This window comes from Hylobates moloch, unplaced genomic scaffold, assembly GCF_009828535.3.
Source record: "Hylobates moloch isolate HMO894 unplaced genomic scaffold, HMol_V3 SCAFFOLD_6, whole genome shotgun sequence".
NCBI lineage: Eukaryota > Metazoa > Chordata > Mammalia > Primates > Hylobatidae > Hylobates > Hylobates moloch.
In genome coordinates, this window is record NW_026652281.1 from 108,809,051 (window position 1) to 108,834,533 (window position 25,483).

Consider the following 25,483-nt stretch of genomic DNA (forward strand, 5'->3'; position numbering starts at 1 on the left):
CCAGGGTATCTTATGTCTTTTTGTGTTTTGTGATTTTTGGATTTGGAATTCCAACTCTGGATAGGCCCTGAACTTTATCTGCTGTCCTCAGCACATAATGCAATCTTTAAAGCAGAAATGCGAAGGTTCACAAAAGCCATTAGGGCAAAGGCCAGCCTTGGCACTAGACTATTTCTTGGTATGCTTGTCTTCACATTGATGTCCTTATTGTCCTATCAGGTTAGTGATCAATTTAAAAGTAGTTGTTAAAATACTTTCTCAGCTGACTGCAGTGGCTCACACCTGTAATTCCAACATTTTAAGAGGCTACAGCAGGAGCATTGCTTGAGCCCGGGAGTTTGAGACCAGCCTGGGCAACACAGCCAGACTTCATCTTTACAAAAATTAGCTGGGTTTGGTGGTGCATGCCTGTAGTCCCAGCTACTTGGGAAGATGAGGTGGAAGAATTGCTTGAGCCTGGGAGTCAAGGCTGCAGTGATCCTGCCACTGCACTCCAGCCTGGGCAACAGAGCGAGAGTCTGTCTCTAAAAATAAATTAATAAATAAATAAAACAAATAAAAATATTTTCTCAAGTATCTCGACGAAGTCCCTAGTTTCATTGGCTGCCTGAAAGTGACTCCAGCGTATGCCTTTTTCACATTGTTCATTATTATTTATAGACTAGTTCCTTCTGTCCTACTACTTTATAGCCCTGTCTCTCCATCGTGTTATAAACATGGTTTATCCTTCCATGTGTTTGGTTTTCTTTACTTTTTCTCAGCAGTAGTTTTCTGTGTAGAAGCCTTGAATATTTTCATTAGATCTATTCCTATTCAAGTCCTTTCTTCACTTGTTCTTTAATTATTAATTTGTAAGCATTCAGTGGTTTTTGATGTTAGCATAAGTGGTTTTTTATTGTGTTTTTATTGAGGTATAATTTAAATATAAAACGCACAGAGCATATATAGTTTGATAAGTTTTGACAAGTGTAACTACTACCTATGTACCCACTGCCCAATTCAAGAGACAGAACCGCCACTGCCTCATGCTGATTCCCAGGCAACCCCTCCATCCTCCACCCAGAGACTCTGATTTCTATCACCCTATATTAATTTTCCTTCTTCTTGGACTTCAAATAAATGGACTCATACAGTATATACTCTTCTGTGTCTTGTTTCTTTCCCTCAACATAATGTTTTTGAGATTTATCCATGTCCTTGTGTATGGCAATAACTCCCTTTTTATTGCTAAGAAGTATTCTACTGTATGGTTACATATCATTTATTCGTTCCCCTATTAATGTAAATTTGGATTTTTGAAGTTTTGGGCTATTATGAATAAAGCTTTAATAATCATTCTTTGGGAGGCCAAGGTGGGCAAATTACCTGAGCTCAGGAGTTTGAGAGCAGCCTGGGCACCACGGTGAAACCATGTCTGTACTAAAATACAAAAAAATTAGGCAGGCATGGCGGCGTGTGCCTGTGGTCCCAGCTACTCGGGAGGCTGAGGCAGAAGAATTGCTTGAACCCGGGAGGCGGAGGTTATAGTGAGTAGAGATCACGCCACTGTACTCCAGCCTGGGCAACAGAGCGAGACTCCATCTCCAAAAATAAAAAATAAAATAACCATTCTTGCACACATCGTGTGTGTGTGCATGTATGTGTGTGTGTGCAGATATACATATGTTTTTATTTCTCTTGGGTAAATATTTAAAAGTAGAATTGCTGAGTCATAGAGTCATCATATGCTTAACTTTGTAAGAAACTTCCAAATGGTTTTCTGAAGTGGTTGAACCATTTTATTTATATTCCCACCAGCAATGAATGTATGAAACTCCACATTCTCATCAACTCTTGGTCATGTCAGTCTTTTAATTTTAGGCATTCTACTCGGTATAAAGTGGTACTTTATTTTGGTTTTAATTTGCATTTTTCTAATAATGAGTGATGTTGAGTGTCTTTTCATGGGCTTTTGCCCATTTTGATGTCTTTTTTTCTGAAGTACATGTTTAAGTTTTTTGCCCATTCTTTATGGGGTAGTTTATCATTTTATTGTTGACTTGTAGTTTTAAAAAATATATTCTTGGCCAGGCGTGGTGGCCTGTAGTCCCAGCACTTTGGGAGGCCGAGGTGAATGGATCACGAGGTCAGGAGTTTGAGACCAGCCTAGCCAACATAGTGAAATCCCATCTCTACTGAAACTACAAAAATTAGCCGGGTGTGGTGGCATGCACCTGTAGTCCCAGCTGCTCAGGAAGCTGAGGCGGGGGAATAGCTTGAACCTGGGAGGCAGAGGTTGCAGTGAGCTGAGACCAAGCCATTGCACTCCAGCCTGGGTGACAGAGTGAGACTCCATCTTAAAAAAGAAAAAGAAAAAGAAAAAATATATATATATATATTTTATATAAGTCTTTCAGAAATAATTATTGTGAATATTTTCTCACAGTGAGAAATTAATTTTCTTAATGTTGTCTTTTTATTAGCAGAGCAATTTAATTTTGATGAAGTACAGTTTATCCATTTTAATTTTGTAGCTAGTGTGGTATTTTTTCCTAAGCTTATTTTCTAAATTTAAAATATTTTCTTAATTTATTAAACTACAGTTGAGTTTTGTATATTGAGCTTTTATCTGCAGACTTTGCTAATTTTACTTCTGACTTATCTGTAGATGATTTTGGATTTTGTATATACACAAACAGGTCATCTGCAAATAATAATAGTTTTTATTTTGTTCAATCCTTATGCTCTTCATTTCTTATTCTTTCTTCCACAGGCTAGACATTTAGTATGCTGTGCATTGGAAGTAATGACAGCAAATATCTTTCTCTTGTTCTCAGTCTCAGAAGAGAAGTGCTCAGTATTTCATCATTTAGTATGATGTTTGCTATAGGTTTTTAGTGGAGACTCTATCAGGTTAAAAAAATTTCCTTCTATCTCTAGGTTTCTAAGACTTTTAATCTTGAATAGATGTTTAATTTTATCAAATACTCTGCATTTGTTGACATGATTATACATTATTTCACCTTTATTCTTCTAATGCGATGATTGATTTTGAAATGCTAAATTCCTGCTGTGTTCTGGGATAAACTCAAGTTTGTATATTATCATTTTAATACGTCATTGGATTATATTTGCTAATATTTTGTTCAAGAATTTGGTATCCAAATTAATGAGACAGATTGGCCTGTAATTTTCTGTTCATGTAATGCCCTTGACAGAACAAAACAAATTGGTCTCATAAAACAAGTTGCGAATTGTTCTCTCTTTTTAATTCTCTAGAGAAATTGTTTTAAAGAGTCATGTTATTTCTTCCTTAAATAATTGAAAATTTTATTCTTTAAGCCATTGATTTAACCTCACTTTTTAAAAGGGGGGCAGGTTTTTGATGATTCATTCTGTTAAACTTTTTCAGTAAACTTTTTCCATTTAATCTAAAATCTTAAAATTTTGGCATACAGTTGTTCAGAACCCTTCTTAATCATTGTTTGCTATAGGATCCTTGGTGACATCTCCTCTTTTCTTATTGGTAATTTGTATCCTCCTCTTTTTTTTTTTTCTTGATCTATATTGTTAGGGCTTTATCAGTTTTTTTTTTTAGTTTATTCAAAGAACCAACTCTTAGTTGATTATTTTTATTGTTCACTTCTCAATTTCATTGATTTCTCCTCTTCATTTTTTCAGTCCTTCTACTTTCTTTAGGTTTGATTTGTTATGATTTTTCTAGATCTTAGCAGGGATGCTCAGAATATTGACGTTCAGCCTTTCTTCTTTTATAATACATGCATTTAAGACAATACATTTTCCTCTAAAATTGACTCAATCTTCAGCCCGTATGTTTTTACATATTTTGTTTTTAACATTTGATTGAAAATGTTTTAGAATTTACATTTTTATTTTTTTTTGACACATGGGCTATTTAGCAATGCGTTGATTAATATTCAAACATTAGGAAATTTTCTAGGCCTCTTTTTGTTATTGATTTCTTGTTTAAGCCTACCAGTGACAGAAGGCAAGTTCTGTATGATTTCAGGCCTTGAAATTAGTTGAGACTTACATTATGACCCAAAATATGTTCCATTTTGGTAAATGTTCCTTGTACACTTGAAAAGGGTACACCTTCCATAAATGTCAATTAGGTCAAATTTGTTAATGATGCCATTCAATCTATATCTTTACTAATCTTTTGTCTCCTTGTTTTATCAGTTATTGGAAGATGTCATTAAAATCCACAACTACAACTTAGGTGTTCCTCTTTTTTGGTGCTAACAATTTTCATTTTATATATTTTGAGGCCATGATACTTGATGTATACACATGTAGGATTATTATAACTTCCTGTTGAATTAACCATTTTATTATAAAATGTCTCAATCTTTAGTAAGATTTATGACACTAAAGTCTACTCGATCTGATATTTATACAACATGGAAGCTTTCTTTTGATTAGTGTGGACATAGTACAATCTGTTTATCCTTTCACTTTCAACCTTCCTCACATTTAAAGTATGACATTTGGAAGCATCACCAATGAGGCTGATTATTAAATCTGGTCTGAAAATCTTTGTCTTTTAATTGTACTATTCAGTCATTTTATATTAAATGCAATTACAGATATATTTGAACCTCCTGTTTGACTGTTAAGTAATTGTTCCCATTATGGTAAAATTATTAGCCGAATTTCAGCCAAAACCATTGTGTTATTGGTACTGATAGTGGATGAAACTGAAGAAACATATGCCTGCTAATAAATATGGTCAGTGATACATTTTTTTTCTGTCTGGATCTCCGTATCTTTGTTGATTTTGCGTACATCTTATATCTTATATCCTTGTTGATTTTGCTTATGTTAGTTGCTGAAACTAAGTATCAGAATAAATGTGGCCTTAGAATTACATTTGGGTCACTGTGTCACAAGATTTTAAATCAGGAGTTTGAAAAAGAATGAAGCATAGTCAACCCTTTTACTCTTATTAAAATAATTAATTGTTGGTAAACATAGTAAATAAATTATCTTTTAATTTCATCTTTATCTCATTCTTTTCAACATTTGGGGGTATTTTTAATACATTTGACACATGAGCAATCCAGTATATGGGTATAATTTATAAATAAACAACTCTACATATGTTGGGGTATAATTTCAAAAAATGCTATTTGGTTGGGTTTTGAGTTCAGCTGATTTAGAGTGCTTATAGATCAACAGAATCAAAACTTGAGTGACAACTTCAGTGATAACCTCATCCAGCCCTTAGATTTTACAGATAGAGAAACTAAAGCCCTAAGAAATTAAGTGGTTCACCCAAGGTCACAGAACTAATCAGAAGCCCAAATAGAAGCCCAGTTAGAAGCCAGACTCAGCCTCTTACCTCCTGGGCAGTGTTCTTTCACTATAGCAGATCGTCTCATCTCCCATATGACTCTATGTGCATTTGTGCTCTCTTGATCTGCTGCCTTTGAAATGCAGCTGCATTTTCCCAGCCTCCCTGGATCTCAATTTTACTTTTGTATAAGTATTTGGAATGACACCCATACTTACATATATACTGCTGTGCTAAAGGAAAGATAGATTGAACCACAATAAATATTTGTGTATTAAAATTTAATCATTCAGCCAGGGGTGGTGACTCACGCCTGTAATCAGGAGGCCGAGGCAGGCGGATCACAAGGTCAGAAGATCGAGACCATCCTGGCCAACATGGTGAAACCCCATCTCTACTAAAAATACAAAAATTAGCTGGGTGTGATGGCGCGTGCCTGTAATCCCAGCTACTTGGGAGGCTGAGGCAGGAGAATAGCTTGAACCAGGGAGTCGGAGGTTGCAGTGAGGCAAGATCGTGCCACTAAACTCCAGCCTGGCGACAGAGCTAGACTCCGTTTAAAAAAAAAAAAAAAAAAAAAATCATTCATAGAAAAGTTGGTTTCTACCCCCTGAGGTTCTAATGTCACCTTTGGTGAATGAATAAAGTCATATTCTGAAGATTGCAGAGGTAAACTGTCTTATAGCCTTTCTCCTTACATGAAATGAACTGCTGCTAAGAATATGCTTTCAGTCTTTACTGTGGGTTATTAATGACCAGAATCCATAACCTTCCATTAGTGAAAAATGCTAATAACTGCCTAAACACAATTAATCATGAAGCTTTTCCAAGCAGCCATGATCATTGGCTTTTCATTTCATTAAATAAGCATCCGATTGAACTTTCTGCAGCTGTTTGAAATATGAATTTATTTGGGGAAGGAAATTTAACATGGGATGTTGATGAGTCTTTTCTTTGTAATTCCTAAAACAATGTTCCAGAAGGAGCAGCGCTGACACTCCTCAGCAGGAGTCCTAACGTTCCTAACAGTGGCATTTGTTCCTTCTGTTTCTGGCCCTCCACTGAATATATTCTTGATTAAATGAAGTTAGGAGATTTCTTTGCTTTTTTTGACAACCAGAGTTTGAACCAGTGCTTTAGCAATTAAGGAGGTTGAGCATAAAGTTTCAGCAATATCTACTGTTTTACCCATTAATGTTTTTCTGAACCAGAATTCTCCCCTCCTTTCTCTTTTCCTCTTTCTCCCTGTGGGTGCCTACGTATAGTAAAATGAAGTTTGTTTAAGCAGTTGATTTTGCCTGAGAAATGATTTAATTATCTTTTTTATTATAGTCTAAAATTGAGAAAGAACTGATGCAAGGTGATACCTTTTGTAAACTCATCCCTCCAGAAGAGATTAAAAATACAATTACTCAAGGCTACATTGATAACAACAAAACCAAACCAAAACCAAATCCAAAACCGAACAAATAAGTGGAAGTATCATTTGCCTCTGAAGAGACAAACAAATGGTTAATTGCTTCAGTTTTGCACTTTTCAACTGAGTCTTGAGAAACTAAATATAATCACAGCGTTCAAGGAGATATTACTATTCAGAACAGCATTTCAAAAAAGACATTTGAACAAAATAAAAAAAAAAGAAAAAGAAAAAAGACACTTGTATTGAAACTTTGGTTACAAGAATGAGTACCAGAAATAGTAGTAGGGGGTTTCTTCTTCAATGCCTGGTGAGGTTGCTCTTCTCACCTTAGAAGTGGCATTAACCATTGGCATACTCAGGAAATAGAGTTGATGCACGTATTCAGTGTTTTTTAAAGTATTATGTCTCTTACTAAAGAGGAGATACTTTAGGAGTCAGAAGTTGGCAAGTAACCTTTTTCCCCAAAGGTGTGATGATGTGTTATTATTATACACACAGTTATAATATTAGTGCTTCACACGGCAGCTTTATAGTAATTTACATATTTTACTCTAGTAAGCTTTCTAAAACCATAAAGAATTTTTCTTTTTTTCTCATAAAGGCCAATAGAGGCATACCAAAATATAATATAGTCAGTAATTGTTATATTGCCACGTTGCAGTTGAAACTGCTAAATAATATCTATCTGAATCTATTAATATCTATGCAGACTTACCCGCATCAACTTTGTTTCCATGGTAGGATTATTATTAATTATAAATGTGTGCTGTTATAACTAGAAAATCTAGCCAAACAGAGGTATTGTAAAAGAAGCAAATGTTTTAACATGGCTTTAGAAGCAATGGAAACATTACTTGACCTTGTTTTCTTTTCTTTGTTTCTTATTCCATAGCTCAGGATAGGGAGTAGCAGAAGTTAAGACACTCTGATTGTCAGGGATTTAAATGTTTAGGGAAGTGAGATAAGGTTTCCATAAGTTCATAGCAAGTGAAGACTTGCAAATTAGCAGGTGTTAGTATTTAAAAGGATATTTCTTTAACTCCCTTCATTTTACTGATAAGTAAACTGAAGCCCAGAGACGTTAAATGACTTTACAGCTCAGTAGAGCTGGAATTTGAATCCAGGTCTTCGGGACCCCCTGAGGCCAGTACACTTTCTGCATCTCACACTGCCTTCTGTGCAGACCGAGAATACGGGTTTTGGCATTGCCACTGACATGCCAGGTGAGCCGTCAAGTTGCTTAAGTTTCCTGAACAAAGAGCACTTCCAAAGAAGTTCGGTTCAGCAATGCACTACCGTAGTGAATTTGACCCTGTTGTCACCAAGTGATGAAAAACTTTCCATCAACTTGTTAGTTCCCTGGAAAATCTGTGGCTCCACTCATGTATTTAATTTAGTGTCCTCTGTTGTCTGAGAGTACTGAAACCACAGTATGAAGTGTATTGTGTATATAGTTAGCTTCACATCCATTTTTGTAAAATTAGGTTTGTTCATATTTGTTTTTATTTGATTGATGGTAGCAAAACTGGCAAGAGATAATGAGACCTTCCACAAAATATGTCTGTACTGGGATGTAATAAAAGATTGTTCCTAATCCCATCTACGATGACTGCAGCATGCAACTCCAGAAACTAAAAAGGTACCAGTGCGGGAACAGGTCCTCCAAGGACACAGAAAATGCTAATGTTGAGGAACAGCTTCCCCATCCGTTCCTGGAGACATGACACCACTTCCATCCTGTTAGTCTTCAAAGTAGCTAAGGGTTGGGGAACTTTTTAAGGTTGTCTCTATAAAAGTAGGTATTATAAAAACCAAGTACTTCAATAGCTTTGGGGATAAGAGAAGAGTTATTGCTTCCTTCACTTTGTGGAGCTGATGAGTTTTGGAAGATAGTGATGAAAAAAAATCAATATTAGATGGTTCTTGAAAAAAATAATTGCTTTTGCTATATTTCTGAGAAGGAAGACTTTTGCAGTGAACAGTTCAAATTAATGACATTAGTGTCTCTGACCCCTAGGTTGCGTGAAATAAGCCCTTGGATCTTTCATTCCCTTTGATTATTTGTTTAAACAATGACATATTTCAGATAACCACAAAAGCACAGATAATAATATCATCAACACCTGTTATATTTAACACATCTCAACCTTTTGCCGTACACATTTCTTTCTAGAGGTTTTATTTTTTTTGGATAATCAAACTGATTACAGACCTGAAGCCACTTTGTTACCCTTTTCTGATCTAATTCCTGTATCTTGCTCCTCAGAGGAGCTTTATTGGGTGCATTTTAATGCTATTCCTACATATTCACTTATCCATAAACAATATTTAGTATTGTCTTGAGCAGTTTTAAAGTTCACATAAACGATATCATACTGTACATGCAATTCTCCAACTTGCTTTTTTCATTCAATGTTGTTTTAAATATTTAAACATGTAGATACACATTGCTCTGATTCATTTTAATGAGTGTGCCACATTCCAGTATGTGAAAATTGAATATTTACTTCTTTGCTTTTACAAACAGTGCTGCATTGAGCAGCTTTGTACAGTGTCTTCCTGGGCAGCTGTGTGAGATTTTCCTTTAGGATAAATACCTACAAGTGCAATTGCTGGGGTGTAGGGCAAAATTATCCTGAGCTTTACTGGATACTAAATTGGCTTGTCAAGTTGTGGTGTCAATTTATACTTTCATCAGAAGTATACAAAAATTCTTTTTCCATATTCTTGCCAATATATTGCTAAAATGATATTATAAAACTGATTTTTGTTTGTTAATTTGATGGTCATGAAATGATATTTTATTTTATATTTCTTTATTACTAGTGCTATCTTGCAGCTGTACATGTTTCTTGGAGGTCCTATATCCCTTTTACAGTCAAGTTTTTGGATGGGTCATGTATTTATTTCTTTTGAATGAGTTTCTTTTTCATTTTTAGGTAATCAAATTTCTTAGTTTTTTAGAGGGATCTGGATTTTGAGTCATAGTTAGAAAACTTTCTCCTCTCTAAAGTTATGAAGAAATTCTCATTTATATTGTTTTATATATATGGCTTCATATTGAACATTTAAATATTTGACTCACTTGACATTTATTCTGATAGAAGATATGAGGTAGGTTTTTTCATATGGCTATGAAGTTGTCCTAACAATACTTGTTTGTTTTTTTTTTACAAATATGTCTTTATACCAATGATTTGAGATACTGCCTTTATAATATACTAAATTCCAGTGTGCATTTGGGTCTGTTTTGACTTCATTCTATTCCACTGATCTGTCTCTTCATGCACTGCTACCATGCTATTAATATTTTAATTACTGAGACTTTACTATATTTTAATTCTATCAATTTCTATTTTATAGATGTTTTTAAAATGCATTTTGAGTTTTGTCAAATTCTTTTTCAGCATCAATGAAGATCATACCATTTTTTTTCCTTAGATCTATTGCTACATAAACAGATTTCTAGTAGTGGGACATTATTGCATTTCTGGAATAAATTCCACTTGGTTATGAAGTATCATTCCTTTAATGTGCTGATATATTATGATTAGCTATTTTTATTCAGAAATTTTACATTGTTATTCAGAAGTGCAATTGGCCTATAGACTGGCCTATATCATTGTTATATCTTTATCAGATTTTAATAACAGTGTTATATTGAAAAATACAGTGTTGGAAATTAAGAACTAATGGTATGACTTTAGCAGCAAAATGGATACCACAAAAGATAGGATTAGTGAACCTGAAGACAGTTCAATAGAAAATACCCAAACGGAAGCACAGAGAGAAGTAGAAAAGAATGGGGAAAAAATAGAACATCCAAGTGGGACACAGTCAGAAGGTCAACATACATGCAATTGGAGTCTCAAAAGTAGAGGAGGAAGAATGGAGTAAAAAATATTTTAAGCAATAATGGCTGAGAATTTTCCAGAAATGATGCATGACCTTAATCCAGAGGTTTATAAACACTCAGCAAGCCTGTGGTGGTACAAGTACAAAGAAAACCAAACTTAGGCATATTATGGTTAAATGGCTGAAATCTAAACAAAGAGAACATTATAAAAGTACTCAGAGAAAAAAGACATATTATCTTAACAGGAACACTAAGAATACTGATGGCAAAATTTTCTGCTGAAATTATGGAAGCTGGAAGACAGTCAAATGGCATTGTTGAAGTGCTGAAAGAAAACAATGCGAATTTATACCACTGAAAGTATCCTTTAAAAGTGAAGACAAAAGAAAGATATTTGCAGACAAAAAAAGCTGGAAAATTTGTGTAGAACTCTTGAATGGCATTGTTTTCACCTTCGTCATATTGAAGATATCATTCCATTATTTTTTAGTTTCCATTGTTTCAGTTCAAAAGTTAGGTGTAATTCCAAGTGTGGAACCTTTAAAAATAATGTTTTTTTCCTCAGGCTGCTTTCAGGATTTTTTCTTTGTCTTTGATTTTCTTCAGTTTCACTGCAATATATTTAGGTCTGATTTTTAAAAAATTTATCCAATTTGACTTTCACTGGCCTTTTGAACTGTGAACTGATGTCTTTAATTCCAAACAAAATTCTTAGCCATCATCTTTTGAAATACTGTCTTTGCTTCATTATCTCTTTCCTGTCCTGAGTGTTTCCAATTCAATACTTTTAGACCTTCTCACTTTATCTTCCTTGTATCTTATCCACTGTAATTTTCATATATTTTTATTTCTTCATATTGCCTTTTGTATTTTCTGAACTACCTCCCATTTCACTAATTTGTCATGAAATATAATAAAATTATTTTATTAAATATATATTTTGAGTTTTTTATAATTTAGACTATTTTATTTCTATAAGTCCTAGAGTGTGGCTTTTTTCAAATTTTTTAAAGATGTTATTGATTTTCTATTTTCTACATATGGCTTCAGTAATCCATTTGTTTCTTTAAACATAGTATGTATAATTGGTTCATAGTTTCTATCTGATGATTCCTAGTGTCTGATATTTTTGTGGGCCTATTTCCATTTTTCTTGTACCTGCTGGTTCCAACACATGGAGTTTTATTTCCTTGCATTGCATCATTATGTTTTGGTTATGTGCTTTTTAAACAATGTTGAAAATTTTGAAACTTTGGATGCAAGTACCTTTCCCTCCAAAAAAGTTGAGTTTCTTTCACCAAGTGTCTCAGGGCATAACCAGTCAATAATTATCAAATTCAAGATTTGAAGTTATTTGCAAGTAGGCAATTCCAGCATGATATTCAACTCTGCACTAAGGCTAATCTACTTCCAGTTCACTCTCATCTTGAAGGCATAGTTCTTTTTTTTTTTTTTTTTCTTTTTTTGAGACAGAGTTTTGCTCTTGTTGCCCAGGCTAGAGTGCAATGGCACGATCTTGGCTCACCACAACCTCCGCCTCCCGGGTTCAAGTGATTCTCCTGCCTCAGCCTCCTGAGTAGCTGGGACTACAGGCATGCGCCACCATGCCCTGCTAATTTTGTATTTTTTAGTAGAGATTGGGTTTCTGTATGTGGATCAGGCTGGTCTTGAACTCCCGACCTCAGGTGATCTGCCTGCCTCAGCCTCCCCAAGTGCTGGGATTACATGCATGAGACACCGCAACCAGCAGAAGGCATAGTTCTTTGAGTATTAACTTATTTGGAGGAGGAGTTTTCTCTTTGGTTTAAGCCAATTAATTTATGAAAAGGTGTTCAACACCATCCATAATTAAGGATATTCCAATTAAAGTAACAATGAGTTTTCACTTATCAGATTGTTACATTTCACTCAAAGAAAGTTTAAAAGTTGACAAGAGTGCATACCTTTTTTTAGAAAGGATGTACATGAAAATATTGACAGTTCTTACCTCTAAAAATCAGACCTGGAGTTAGGTGAAGGGGAGAAATATATTTTTTAGTTTCGTTGTATTTGCTTTTATAGTACTTGAAATTTCGACTCTCTATATAAGTTTTTTAAATAATAATTTTAAAGTCAAATGCCTAGATGCTTACTTTTTCTTTCTTTGGGGAAAGTTTTTTCTGCATCCAAAGTTATTGAGCCTAAATAACATTTAAAATGTATAAAGGTTGTTGATTTCCTGAATGACTGGTTCATACAAGAGTGAGTGGAGCAGAAATGTTTGCTAAAAAATAAGATGCAAGTAATGATGCTTTAAAACTTTAGCAACATAAATCAACAAAACATTCATGGTATTTCAATATTTATTTTTTCTATATGATGTCAGAGTAATGCACCTGCTGTGACATTGCAGAGATCAAATCAAATATAGTTTATAGGTTTGTGTCTTCTTGAAAACTCACTTATATACTTAGAATCAAGGTAATTGGTGCATCCTGAATGAAGTCAGGGACTTAAATTGCTATACTGAATAAAGATATTCCTAATATTTAAAAATTTTAAATTTTTAATACAATTTTTGTCTATTTTTGTTTTCTTTTTATGTGGCCACTATCCAGACATGTCAGGGGTGTATGTGTGTGTGTATGTGTGTGTGTGTGTTTCTTTTGTTTTGTTTTGTTTTGTTTTAATTGCTGTTTAGGGATGCGGTTTCTTTTAAGTAGTCAGTTTTCTATTTTTGAAGTTACTGAATTTTCCCTCCTGATCACTGTTCTCAAATGGACTTAAATTCTGTCATGTTGAGCAGCTCTTCTTAAGTATACTTGGTACAAGCATTTTTAAGAATGACAAATCAAGCTCATGCATGAGCTAAAGATGAGGCATAGAGTAAAATTCTATTAACTCGATTGCCCTCCTGGTCAGGCTGTAGGATTGAAAGCTATTTACAAAGAAGAAAAAGTTTTGGAGTGCCCACAACAACAATGCATATTTTATATATTTCTTACAATGACCTGGCAAGATAGCTTGATGTTTCTATAACTGCACCAAGCATAATATTTGTTTTCTGATCATATCTCATCTCTGAACTGATGGGGGTACAGTGGAAAGAATGAAATCCTGATGCTTATGCTATTTTGCCTAACTTCAGCTTGAAAAAAAGATAGCCTAGGCGTGTCATTTTAGAATAAATCTTGAAGTGTGTTTGTACTTTGTTAATTCCTAGGTGAAAAGGTGTTTGTATCTCTCTATGGAGCTGCCACAGACATGAATATAAGGCTGGATAAGAATTCCTTGACCATCGAGAAAACCTACATATCTCTGGCCAATCAGCGAACTATAACCATTCACAACCGCAGTAATATCATTGCCCATTTCCTGTGGAAGGTATTTGCTACCCAGCAAGAAGAGGACAGAGAAAAGTATAGGTCTGTAACAAAAATCACCTATATGCAGTAATTTGGAGGGGGGGAATGTAAAACTCAGTTATTATGAAAAATCAGTGAATTTTGTACTACATTTTTAGTCAGCTCAACCAATGTCACATTTTTCTAACTTGCTTCTGGTGTAAGATCCTCTTTTGAAGCTGCTCATTTGAACGATCTGAGCTGAGCTATGTGGAACAGAATGTCCATCCTGAGTTAATGTAACCTGGTTATAGTTTAGCAGTAATGGAATGCCTAGATTTTGAAGACAAAACCTATCATTCTTCACTATTCTTTCAAAGCAAGTCTACCTGTCTCTATTACTTTTGATAACCCTAACTAGGTTGATCAGCTTTTTTTGAGACGGAGTCTCATACTGTCGCCAGGGCTGGTGTGCAGTGGCGCGATCTCAGCTCACTACAACCTCCGCCTCTTGGGTTCAAGCATTTCTCCTGCCTCAGCCTCCTGAGTAGCTAGGATTACAGGCGCCCACCACCACGCCCGGCTAATTTTTTGTACTTTTAGTAGAGACATAGGGTTTCAATATGTTGGCCAGGCTGGTCTCAAGCTCCTTGACCTCATGATCTGCCCACCTCAACCTCCCAAAGTGTTGGGATTACAAGCGTGAGCCACCACGCCCGGCCAGGTTGATCAGCTTTTATAAAGAGTTCCTAAAATAATCTATTTTGGATTGGCATCAATGTGGAATTTTTTTCAGTGAAAAGATACTTGTAGAAAATAGGAAGATTGAGGAAAAAGAAGGGCTTAGATGTAATGGCTTTTATATTCTTGGTTTTAGTAGCATTGCTCCAGTCCCTGCAAGCTATATAATTTAATAATGATTTCTTATTGGTATCTTTAATATTATAGTTTTAAAAATGGCACTTCGGGCAGTGGAGAAAATTAATAAAATGTAAAACCAAACTGTTGTAGCTAATCTCATCACTGTTAAATTTTGAAGATTTCTTTTTACTGAATCCATGCTTGCCTCTTTTAAGCTCCATTTTCATTTTTATCTCCTTCCAACCTCCCTGAATTAACCCTTTTGCTGCTTTCATTGGAATTTATTTCAGCCTTTTTTATTTGCCTTTCCATTTTCATTAAAGACTAGCCCTGGGAAGCTTCAAAGCTTTGTTTAAAACCAAGTTCGTATGTGATAAAAATAAAAGTCTTAGGTCCGTGGAAACCAGGAAGAACCCCCCCAGTGTGCAGTCCCTAATTGAATCAGAAGCCACGACAATGACAGGACACAGTGGGCCAGAAGCTTTGTCATTCAGACAATGAGCTTTAATCACTGAATCGCCACTGTGCCATCTTTTAAAAAATGAGGAAAGAAAAACGACTTATGCCTAAAATCTTCCTCTGGCTTTATGGCATAGAAATATCTGTGGTTTTAAAAGGCACAAGGAAAAGGACCCACTACTGCTTCCTTTGCCCTGGTTCCCCAGCTCACATGTGCTTACCAGTGATCAAAATGGCCCAACATGCTTGAAGGGAAAGTGGGAAAGGAGATCCAAGTAAAGAAAGTAAAACAGCAAAGTAGTGTTTCAGTATCATTCTTGTCCTATGGGCATAACCCTTTGTGGAGAGTGAGTACCCATTGTAAGAGGGAAAGCCAGCTTTAATTTCAGCCATGTCTGTGTGTTTGGCTATATGGATCATATGTGATTGATGCCATGCCAATACCAAAAAGTATGTAAGGACGTTAATTTCAGCAGTTAAACTCTAAAAAAATTAAAACCAACGGTTATCAGAGATGCTAAACTGTAGAGAATATAATTCAGCCACAGTGGATGGGCATTGATTTTAGTTTTTTTCCCCACTTCACCTCCCCTGACACTCACACCCCTATCTCTTTAATACTGTCTTTTATTCTTCCCTTTCTCTTGCATCATTTTCTTTTACTATCTCCCTTGCTCTTTCTATTATTTCTCCTGGCAATTTCTTGGTAACAAGGGGAAAAATATAGGATAGCATTTTTATAGCCATGATTGGAAGCCTGATTTTATCATCTAGAATCATGACCCTCTTTTAACCAATAGACTTGAAAAGTGGCTTCAGATAAATAAGAATACCACCACTTTCACTCTGTGTGACATACAGGCCCAGAACTCCTGTTTCTCCAAATTGTATTGTTTTATCTCAGTAAAGAGTCTACAACATGCTGCCCCTTCTCTCCTGAGTGCCAGGAACTCAGCCAAGAGGGAAAAAGGATACCAGTCATACTGATCTCTTGTTGCACCAGGGTGGCACTTCTTGCTCTTCTCTCCATTGTTCCTCGATACAGCCCAAGCATAATAATAAGAAAGCAAACAACTTTCCTATTATAAGCCATGAATTCTTGTCCTTGAAGTAACTGTCATGAAATGCCCAACCTCTTGGAAAGGAAGGCAAGTACAGACAAGTTTGCCCTTTACTAAACATTTAACTCCTGCCTTCTGGACAGGGCAGTGGTGCTCTTGCTGTGAGTGTAGGCCCCTCCTCCTCCATGTCACAAATTCTCACATCGTGTCCCAGGCCACACATCAGGGGTCAAGAAAGCAGAATGTTCTTTGGTAGCTTGCTTATGGGCAGATACCCACCCATCCCTGAAAAGCAGCAGCGAGATCTTTAGCGAATGGGGTGAATCCTCTCTTGAGCACCCCAGCAAGGCCTGCAGAGCTGAATCAGGCGTTATCCTCTTGATGTCTCACTCTCTTGCTCATAATGGGATACACCTTCTTCCTTTGTTCCCCCTCCTTCAGCAACCTCTATAGTTAAAAGATTTAACTTCTGGTAAACTTTCAGGTCAAATTCAAGAGCCTGCCCACAGTTTTTCTAGCATTTTAACATGGCTTAAAGCATATCCTGTGGCATTCATCTCCAGGGGCTGAAAGTTGCTCAAAGGTCGCTTCAATAATGCTAATAGCTTTAACAGATACACTCAAGTCCCATTCCAGCCATCGAGGTTTCTTGTCCTCTTGTATCTTGATGAGCAAACACTTGGATATCTCTTCTTGCAGTGGAGGAATTTCAGCCCCAGGAATACCTGTTTGTTTCCAGCAGTTTACTGTTTGGTCTTCCTCCACACCTACCTCAAAGTATTGCTAAAAACCTTAGGACACATGTCCAGGTTTGGGGACAGAGGGTTGTTCCCATGCTACACACTTGGGCAATGACGTTCCTCCCCCTAGGAAGAAGTTCTGTGCTTTAAAATTCTTTTCTTTTTTTTTTTTTTAACTTGAGAATCAGATGTATAGGGACCTTTAAAAGATCACCTTTATTTTTTTCTTTTGATGTTTTCCTGAGACTTGCAGAGAAATTAATCTCTTCAGAAATGGAGGCTGCATTCATCCCTCCTTGTTTCCTCAACCTTGTCCTGAGGGATATTAAAACATTCTGCAAGATTCTTTCATACTCATTCTTATCACATTCGCTGTATTCAGAGACTTGGCATGGGCTTTAAGGATTTTTGCTCCCCATTTCCCCAGCAAGGTCACAGCCATTTTCTCAATAGCAGCCAACTCTAATTCTAGATTTGCTCTGTACAAGAGCTCCTACAATTCTCAATGGAGCCCCTCAGAGTGGTCAGCATGGATTTATTCTATAATATGCAGATGGAGGAAATGAGACGTTTCCTTAGATAAATCAGTTTTAATTGGGCTTTGAGCCTACCACCTGTGTCATAATAAACTTAATCTCAGTTATGTTTAGAGGCCCCTTTCCTTCCCTAGGGTTTATACAAAAATCTGAAGATTTACGTGGTACTGCCAAACAGGGAGAGGATCTCTAGTTCTTCATTTGTAACATCGATCACAGAGTTGCTAACTGTTTAGAGTCACATGATCCATTTTCCGTTTGAAGGTGGATGGCTCCATTTGTTTCAGGCCAAGTGTGGACATGGGAGTATTTCTTCTAGCTCTCAAGACCATGGCTCTTAGTTTTTAATCTCCTCAGCATTCAGTTGGCACTTTGTGTGGGTGCTGAAGGGAGCAGGTTACAGGCCTTGAGTACCTGAAGATGAGGGACTATTACTCTTTCGACCCTGCTGCACTGGAGACACACGTCTTCCCCATTGACTGTTAAAGGTGTTGGTAGCTACTAGACCATTTGTAAAATGGGTTAAGTCCATGGTTTTACTGAAGAGAGTGCTGGCCTGCTGTTATGCTGTCTGATGAAAGGTCTCCTCATCTATAAAAGAGAACCACCTCTGAGTGCAAGAAACCATGACTATCAGCAGGACAAGATGGCAAAACACTAGGGCTGAGATCTATGGGAGCCCTTGTTGGAGCCAGGCCACCTGAAGTTGTGGCTGTACACCTCCTCCTTAGACTCTCAGTCCTGGCTCCAATTCTCCATCAGAGGAAGAATCCAGTACCCTCTTTCCTTCCTTTGCCTTCTACTGGCTGTTACCGATTTGGAGTTTCAACAGCATGGGAGAAGAGCAGCGTTTTGGAATTTGTTTTGTTCTCTTTGTTTTCTGGTGCAGGGATTGCAGTTCTCATGTTCCTCAGTTCATGGAGCATTATCATCTTCATCCTCAGTCCACACAAAGCATTTTATTTATTCTCTTACATCCCCACACCTCACTCCTGTTAATTCCCCCAAAGATACCATTCTAATATGTTAATGTGTCTATCTTTTTATATGAATCTGTTCTTTCAAAATGTATATTGTCTTAGGGGAGAGATAGAGAGAAGTCATATTTTGTATTCCATTTTCTCCTTTTTCTCACGAGGCTGTGTGCTTAAGATCCATTCGTGTTGCTATGTGTATATCTAATCCATTGCCTCCACCTTCTGCAGACCAGACCACATTGTGTCACCCCCACATTCCATCTGTGCACTCTTCCAGGGGTGGCATCCACAGGCTCATGCCAATGTAGGCATGTTAGGCAACCAGGTCAAAATCTTAGTGCCTCAGCCTGAGAATTAATTAACATTTAATTTCTTAAATGGCTTGTTTTCTGGTTTAAAAAGAAATACATTGTGCACTAATAAAATTTAGAAAATATTAAGCACAAAGATGAGGGCAAAAATCCATTCTAATCCTTCCAACCAGGGAAACCACAGTCAATATTTTGGTATGTCTAAATCTGTTTTTTTTCCCTAATAAGTGTGTATTTTTCTTTTGCTTTTTTATTACAAAAGTGGGATTATTGTATATGTTACATTTTGCCACTTTGTTTTTCACCTTAAAATATTTCAGACATTTGAAAATGATGTTAAATATTCCGTTTAATACCACTTTACTAGCTGCTTATTATTCCCTAATATTCCCTGGATTCCTGGGAGGCAGTGTGCATATTGGTTAGCACCGGGGGATTCAAACCTCCAAAGACCCTAAAGTCAAGGCTATCTTTCAGCTATGTGATCTGGGGCGAGTTACTTAACCTTTCTAAGCCTCAGTTTCATCATCTATATAGTGGGAATGATGATCATAATGCTAATGACCCTTCTGGTAGTTATGAGTATTTAATTATATGATGCATGTGAAAAGTTTGGCAAGTACCCAATAAATGTAATGTTCATGATTCCCATTTTTGTTCAACCAGTGCTTCATTATCTTACATCAAATTTACCCACTTGATCTGGTATCATTCTAGCACTTTAATGGACATCTTTGTATCTGTGTCTTTGTTTATATCCATGATTGTTTTTAAGGATTTATTCCTGCAAGTGGAATTTTTTGGTTTCTAAGGGTATATAATCTGTAAGTTTTCCAGGTCAGTATCAGATAACAAAAATATCAAATAAAAAAGAAATGGATTCCTTTCTTTCTGCAAACTGAGCTGTCTTTAATTTGCCCTGCTGTGCCCAGCAGTGTGGAAGGAATGCTGCCAGTCACCTTGGACACTGCCTCCTACCTGGCAATAAAAATCAAGCACAAGATGCTTTCTTGCTTGGAACCAGAATACACCAAGCCCATTTCTTTGACTTCTTTTTGCAGCGTGTGACCAAAGCACCCTGAACACATACGTTATTTAAAAAGAGTTATTTGATGATACTGACAGGAGTTGGAACTGGGACAGGAATTCAGTAATCCTAGGCTCCCACTCAGCACTTATGTTGCTAAATAATTTGTTTCTCACCCCTGGTAATACCAGTACAATGATGGGAATATGGTCGTATGTCCTGGGAGGAGATAAAATTCAGTCTGCCAAGTTCAGAAGAAATGTGAACACAGCTCCGGTGGGGGCAATGAGTGGAGGATTGGGGAAAGCTGCTGTTCTCTCTTATCATGATGGATATTAAGAGCTAGAAAAAGAGAGAAAAGGAGGTGCCTTAAGGCATAGTTTGAGCATTTTGTAAGCTTGACAGCTTGGTGATTGCCTATGGTTGACAGAGGGAGAAAACCAGTATATATGGAGTTGACAGCTTTGTCCCAGGAACTGCACTAGAGCCTTGATTACATTTAACCCTCAACACATCTTTCTGATGGAGCAGCTCCTATGGTCTCTAGAAGGAGAAGACACTGAGGCTTAGAGGAGTCGGGGAACTCCCAAAGTCACAGAGCTAGTAAACAGATCATAGGATTGGTATGCAAACCTAGTCCCTGCTGGCCCCAGGTTCTATGCTCCAGGTAACTAACAGCTAAGAAAGAATTAAAGCTAAGCAAATTTAAAAGGAACAAAATTGTCCTTGCCATGTGAGGGGCAGAATAGATGTTAAATATTTAAAAAGCAGCCTGGAAAACAAGATTACCTGAAAGAAAATATTTGTCCAGATATACATAAGGGCTCAGGAGTAAAGCAATGAGTATTGAATAGGAAAGGAATCCAGGGAGGATCTCTTAAAGAAGGTGGTTGAAGATGAGCAAACAGAGGCTCTGAGAGGTCTGAGGACTGAGTGCAAGGGCAGCAGGTTACAGACTCAGGGCAAGGAGGGACCACCCCAGGGTGATGGCTGAGGACATTTCCAGGAGGAGGTACTAGAGGGAAGCCCTTTACAAAGTTCTTCATGGGAGTACCCCCATGAATCTCACATTGCCTGTTTTCTTTAGGGCCTGTGATGATCTGATCAAAGAGGAGAAGGATGAGACTGATGAGTTATTTGAAGAGTGTATTCCTGATCCCTTACTCCGAGAACATCTTTCTGTTCTCTCCCGAACCTTTGCGAATCAGAGGAGGCTGGTGCAGGGAGACAGCATGCTCTTCTTCAATAGCGTTTTCACTGTGGAGCCCCTGGTGAGCATATAAATAAAAGCTGACCATACGGGAAACGTAAGTGGGAGCACAGGCTTGCTTTGATAAGAGCGCTCACTTGGAGGTTGAGACAGTGAGTTGCAAGAGAGTGAAGAGTCCACCTGAAGAACCTCACCATCACTGTGAGACATTATATAGAAGGTAATGGTAAGAATGTCATGGGACGTGTATATAGGTCACAATTTCCAGCACCAGTCACTGTGTTAACCATTTCGTAGGGATTATGCAGTTCATCTCATTTGCATATGTATTAGCTTACAAGTGTACAATAGAAGATCCCATTAGTATCCCATTCAACAGATGAGGAAATTAAGACAGAAATTTTGTGACTTGCTCAAGGCCTAACAGCTGAGGTCAGTGGTTAGAAATCCGTCCCTGATTGGCCTGACTGTAGAGCAGGACTTCTCAGCCCTGGCACTGTTGACATTTGGGGCTGGATCATTCTTTGTCCTATACATTGTAGGATGTTTCATGCAAAACGTCCTTACTTTTACCCACTAGATGCTAGTGTGACAGCCAAAACTGTCTCTTTACACTGCCAAATATGCTCTGTTGGGCAAAATCACTTGGGTTGAGACCTGCTTTGTCCTTCATTCATTCATTGAATACTCATTGACTGCATGGCCTGTATCAGGCACTGTGTGTGTACCAGACATTGATGGACAAAACAGACATGATCCTTGACCTGATAGTCTTTCTAGTGAGAGCTGTGCCAGAATTAGAATAGGGCCTATCTGATTCCACAGACTAAACTCTTAAGCACTCTTTCTCCCTACTGCCCCAAATCAAAGAAGCTAGCAGCTTTGTTATTTACTGTATGCTAGGTGCTGTGCTACAGCCTTCCTGTGTATTAGTTCACTCCCACCAGGCAGAGAGTGATATGAGGATCAAAACAGTGATAGGAAGGCTGAGGCAAGAGAATGGCGTGAACCCGGGAGATGGAGCTTGCAGTGAGCCGAGATCGCACCACTGCACTCCAGCCTGGGCGACAGAGGAGACTCCGTCTCAAAAACAAAACAAAACAAAACAAAACAAAACAAAACAAAACAAAACAGCGATAGGAGGTGAGGAAGCCCGCAGCTGGTTAGAGCTGCCGAGTTGTTGCCATTTAAATCAGATAGAGAAGAGACATGGACACGAGGACACTTGAGAATACAAGGTCACTTGTGAGAAATGCCACTGACTTATGCAGGCTCATTTTCCTTCCATCTGCACTTCCAAATTGTTGTTAAAGGATATAACATGGAAAAGGAGCTCCATGGCTAAGTAAGTTTGAGAAATGCGAGGCTCAATATTGTTTGAAAGGTTTCTTGGTTATAAGACTTTGGAAAGCCTTTAATATGCTAATGTGTGTTGTTAATCTCCAAGAGGGAGCTTTTCCCTTGGAGACACCCTCTGGGACAGTTTTGTGGGGCCGGCTATGTGAGTCACCGGAGAAGACAGTAAGGTATTCTAGCTCAGAGGCTGAGGTGATTTTCATAGGCAAAGAAGTTGGAGAAGGCTTCTTGAGAGAAGAACCTGGGCCTGAGTCTCACAGGACAGGCCTTTTGGAGAATGAAATTGTCGATGTGCATGGCATGGTTCACCCAAGGCTCCATGAGTAGACTAGTTTCTTGAAGTCAAGGGTTCACGTAGGGAAGGAAGGTTGGAGATGTGTGCCAAGGCTGAGACTTCTGTCATGTCAGAGGACTATCTAGGGCTCAAGTGAGCAAAGGGATCTCCAAATATAATGGGTTAGATCAAGATGAGGACCAAAAGTGAAAATAGGTCAAGCCCAGAGATATGGAAAAGGTCAAGAAGGAATTATTGATTGGTGCATGCAAGCAGGTGGCTGAGCTGGGCTGAGGCAGGGAAGAGCCATCAGTTGTGGTAATCTTAAACATACTGGTAAGGTTCATGCGGTCCAAGACTGTTCCCAGCTGCACTGGACATCCAGTCTGATGACTGCTCCTCCTGGGCAGCCCTGGGACCACAACATGGTGGTCAGGAGGAGGCCAGAGATAAGCCATAGGTAAGTCCTGCCCATTTCTATTTCAGAAGTAGGAACACTGGAATTACCTCCGATGAGCTTTTCCTCATGTTTCCTTCCATAACCCACAGTTCAGTGAAGGAGATGTATGTATGTTAAAATATGGCATCTAATATGATAGTTTTTGAATTCCAGGTGGGAACTGAATTAAGCATTCTGGTCACCAGGCCTTTTTTTATCCTTAGGAAGAAAAACGTTTTAGTAATACGCAGAAATAGTACCAAAATGATAATTTTTAAGCAAATGAGACTAATTTTATTTGTATTGTTGTGGGGGGAGGTGATGCGAGAAATAGGCAGAAATATTCGCTTCCATTATAAATGGTCTTTATGGAATCTATCATGATTTTGTTTTCCTCCTGTACCATTTAGTCTTTCTTCTCATAATAGTATTCATTAGCTGGTTGACAATTTTTGCAAAGTGAAAATGAAGGCATGAAACTCCTAGTTTTCCCAAAGTTATTCTGGTCAAAACAGCAGAACTCAATATCAGTTATAATGAATTCTTTATTTATGTTAAATCTCCTTACTTAAAAACTATAGTTCCTGAAAGTTTTATATAAATACAGTTCTCGTTTGTGAATGTACTATAATCTTACCTTATACATTACTTTTAAAGGTATTTAATGGGAAAATTCTACCATTTCACAGACTTCTTGGCACAAATGCAAGCCAAGTATGCTTTTTACTGTTGAAATTTTGGTTTTCTGATTCAGGTAAATAAATGCTACAGTAGTCTCAGATGAGGGAGTTGAGAAAGGATTTTTAGAAGAAATGAGATCTGAACTGAAGATTGGAGGAAGGGTAAGATTTAATTAAATGGGAAAGGAGACAGAGAATGTTTCCAATTGGGAAAATTGCAAAAACAAAGAAACATATCCGAGGTAATTCCGTTCTTCCTGCTTCTGAAATAGAAATGGGCAGGACTCACCGGTGGCCTACCCCAAGCCTCCTCCTGACTGCCATGTTGTGGTCCCAGGGCCACCCATCCTCAGGAGGAGCGGTCATCAGCCTCGATCTCCAGTGCAGCTGGGAAGAGTCTTGGACCATGTGGACCTTACCAGTACATCTAAGATTACCACGACTGACTGCTCTTCCCTGCCTCAGCCCAGCTCAGCCACCTGGCTGTGTGCACCAATGATTCCTTACTGACCTTTCCATGTCTCTGGGCTTGACCTATTCACATTTTTGGTCCTCATCTTGATCTAACCCATTGTATGTGGCGATCCCTTTGCTCACTTGAGCCCTGGATAGTCCTCTGACATGACAGAAGTTTCAGCCTCAACACACATCTCCAACCTTCTTTCCCTACATGAACCCTTAACTTCAAGCAATGTTGGAGAATGTTTCCAATTGGGAAAATTACAAAAACAGACGATTAGGGAAGGAGCTACCTGACCAACCCATTGTGTTTTAGACTGCAGGCTGCCATCTCCCACCATGCTTTTGCAGAAACACTGGATCTAGGGGGTGGTCATGTGCGTTCCTTGCAAAGAGGGAGTTCTGTGGTCAAATAAGCTTAAGAAATACTGGTTCAAGAGAAGGCGACTCTCCAAGCAATGGAGTGCAAGCAGCATTTGCCTATGACCACAGACTCCCCCTCCACTGAGCATCCACTGGGGTCCATGTTCTGTGGAACGCGGACACAGACAGAGGGTGAGATGGGTGGTGCAAGTCGGATAGGGGAAATGCCCAGTGCAGGAAGGGTCAGAGAGACTGACCATCTCTGCAGGCAAGGTCGGGTGATGCATGAGGGTGCTGCTGACCTGGAATAGCCCAGAGGTGGTCAGAAAGGAAGGAAATGGCAGAAATCCGAGATGTTCAAAAGAAAGACACTAAAGTGCTTTTTGATCAACTGGCTGTTGAGGTGAGACATTGTGAGGAATTTCATTTGTTTCTCCAAAGCTGTATGGAAGATATTGGGAGAATTATGACGTCTTTGATAGAAATGAGGAAGTCAGGAGTCCTGAGTTTAACTGCTAGCTTTGCCAATAGCAATATAAGCTTAAACAAGCCATTTGATCTTCCTTGGCTTCAGTTGCCTTGTACACAAGCAGGGTATTGCAATTAAGTCACATTGATCCTTTTTGATCTACAAATTCTGACTCTCCAATTTAGGATCAGACTCTGAGCTTCTTGAGGTCAGGGAGGTCCTTATCCCCATTTGTGGCCAGTGCTAATAAACGAACGAATGAACAAATGTAAATCAACAAATGATGATGAGTTTGGCTCTGAACATGTTGAATTTGAGATGACTATAGATATCCAAAAAATTTGGCAAATGCAGGACTAAAATTTG

At 37.9% G+C, this 25,483-nt stretch overlaps 1 protein-coding gene across 1 annotated transcript in view; it reads left to right on the forward strand.

Moving 5' to 3' along the window:
- HYDIN (HYDIN axonemal central pair apparatus protein) overlaps positions 1–25,483 on the forward strand; it is a 397,956-nt gene that overhangs the window by 36,452 nt on the left and 336,021 nt on the right. Inside the window, exons 7-8 of the mRNA XM_032157850.2 lie at positions 13,775–13,976; positions 20,955–21,138. Coding sequence (XP_032013741.1) covers positions 13,775–13,976; positions 20,955–21,138 — 386 coding nt within the window. The remainder of the gene's footprint in view (positions 1–13,774; positions 13,977–20,954; positions 21,139–25,483) is intronic.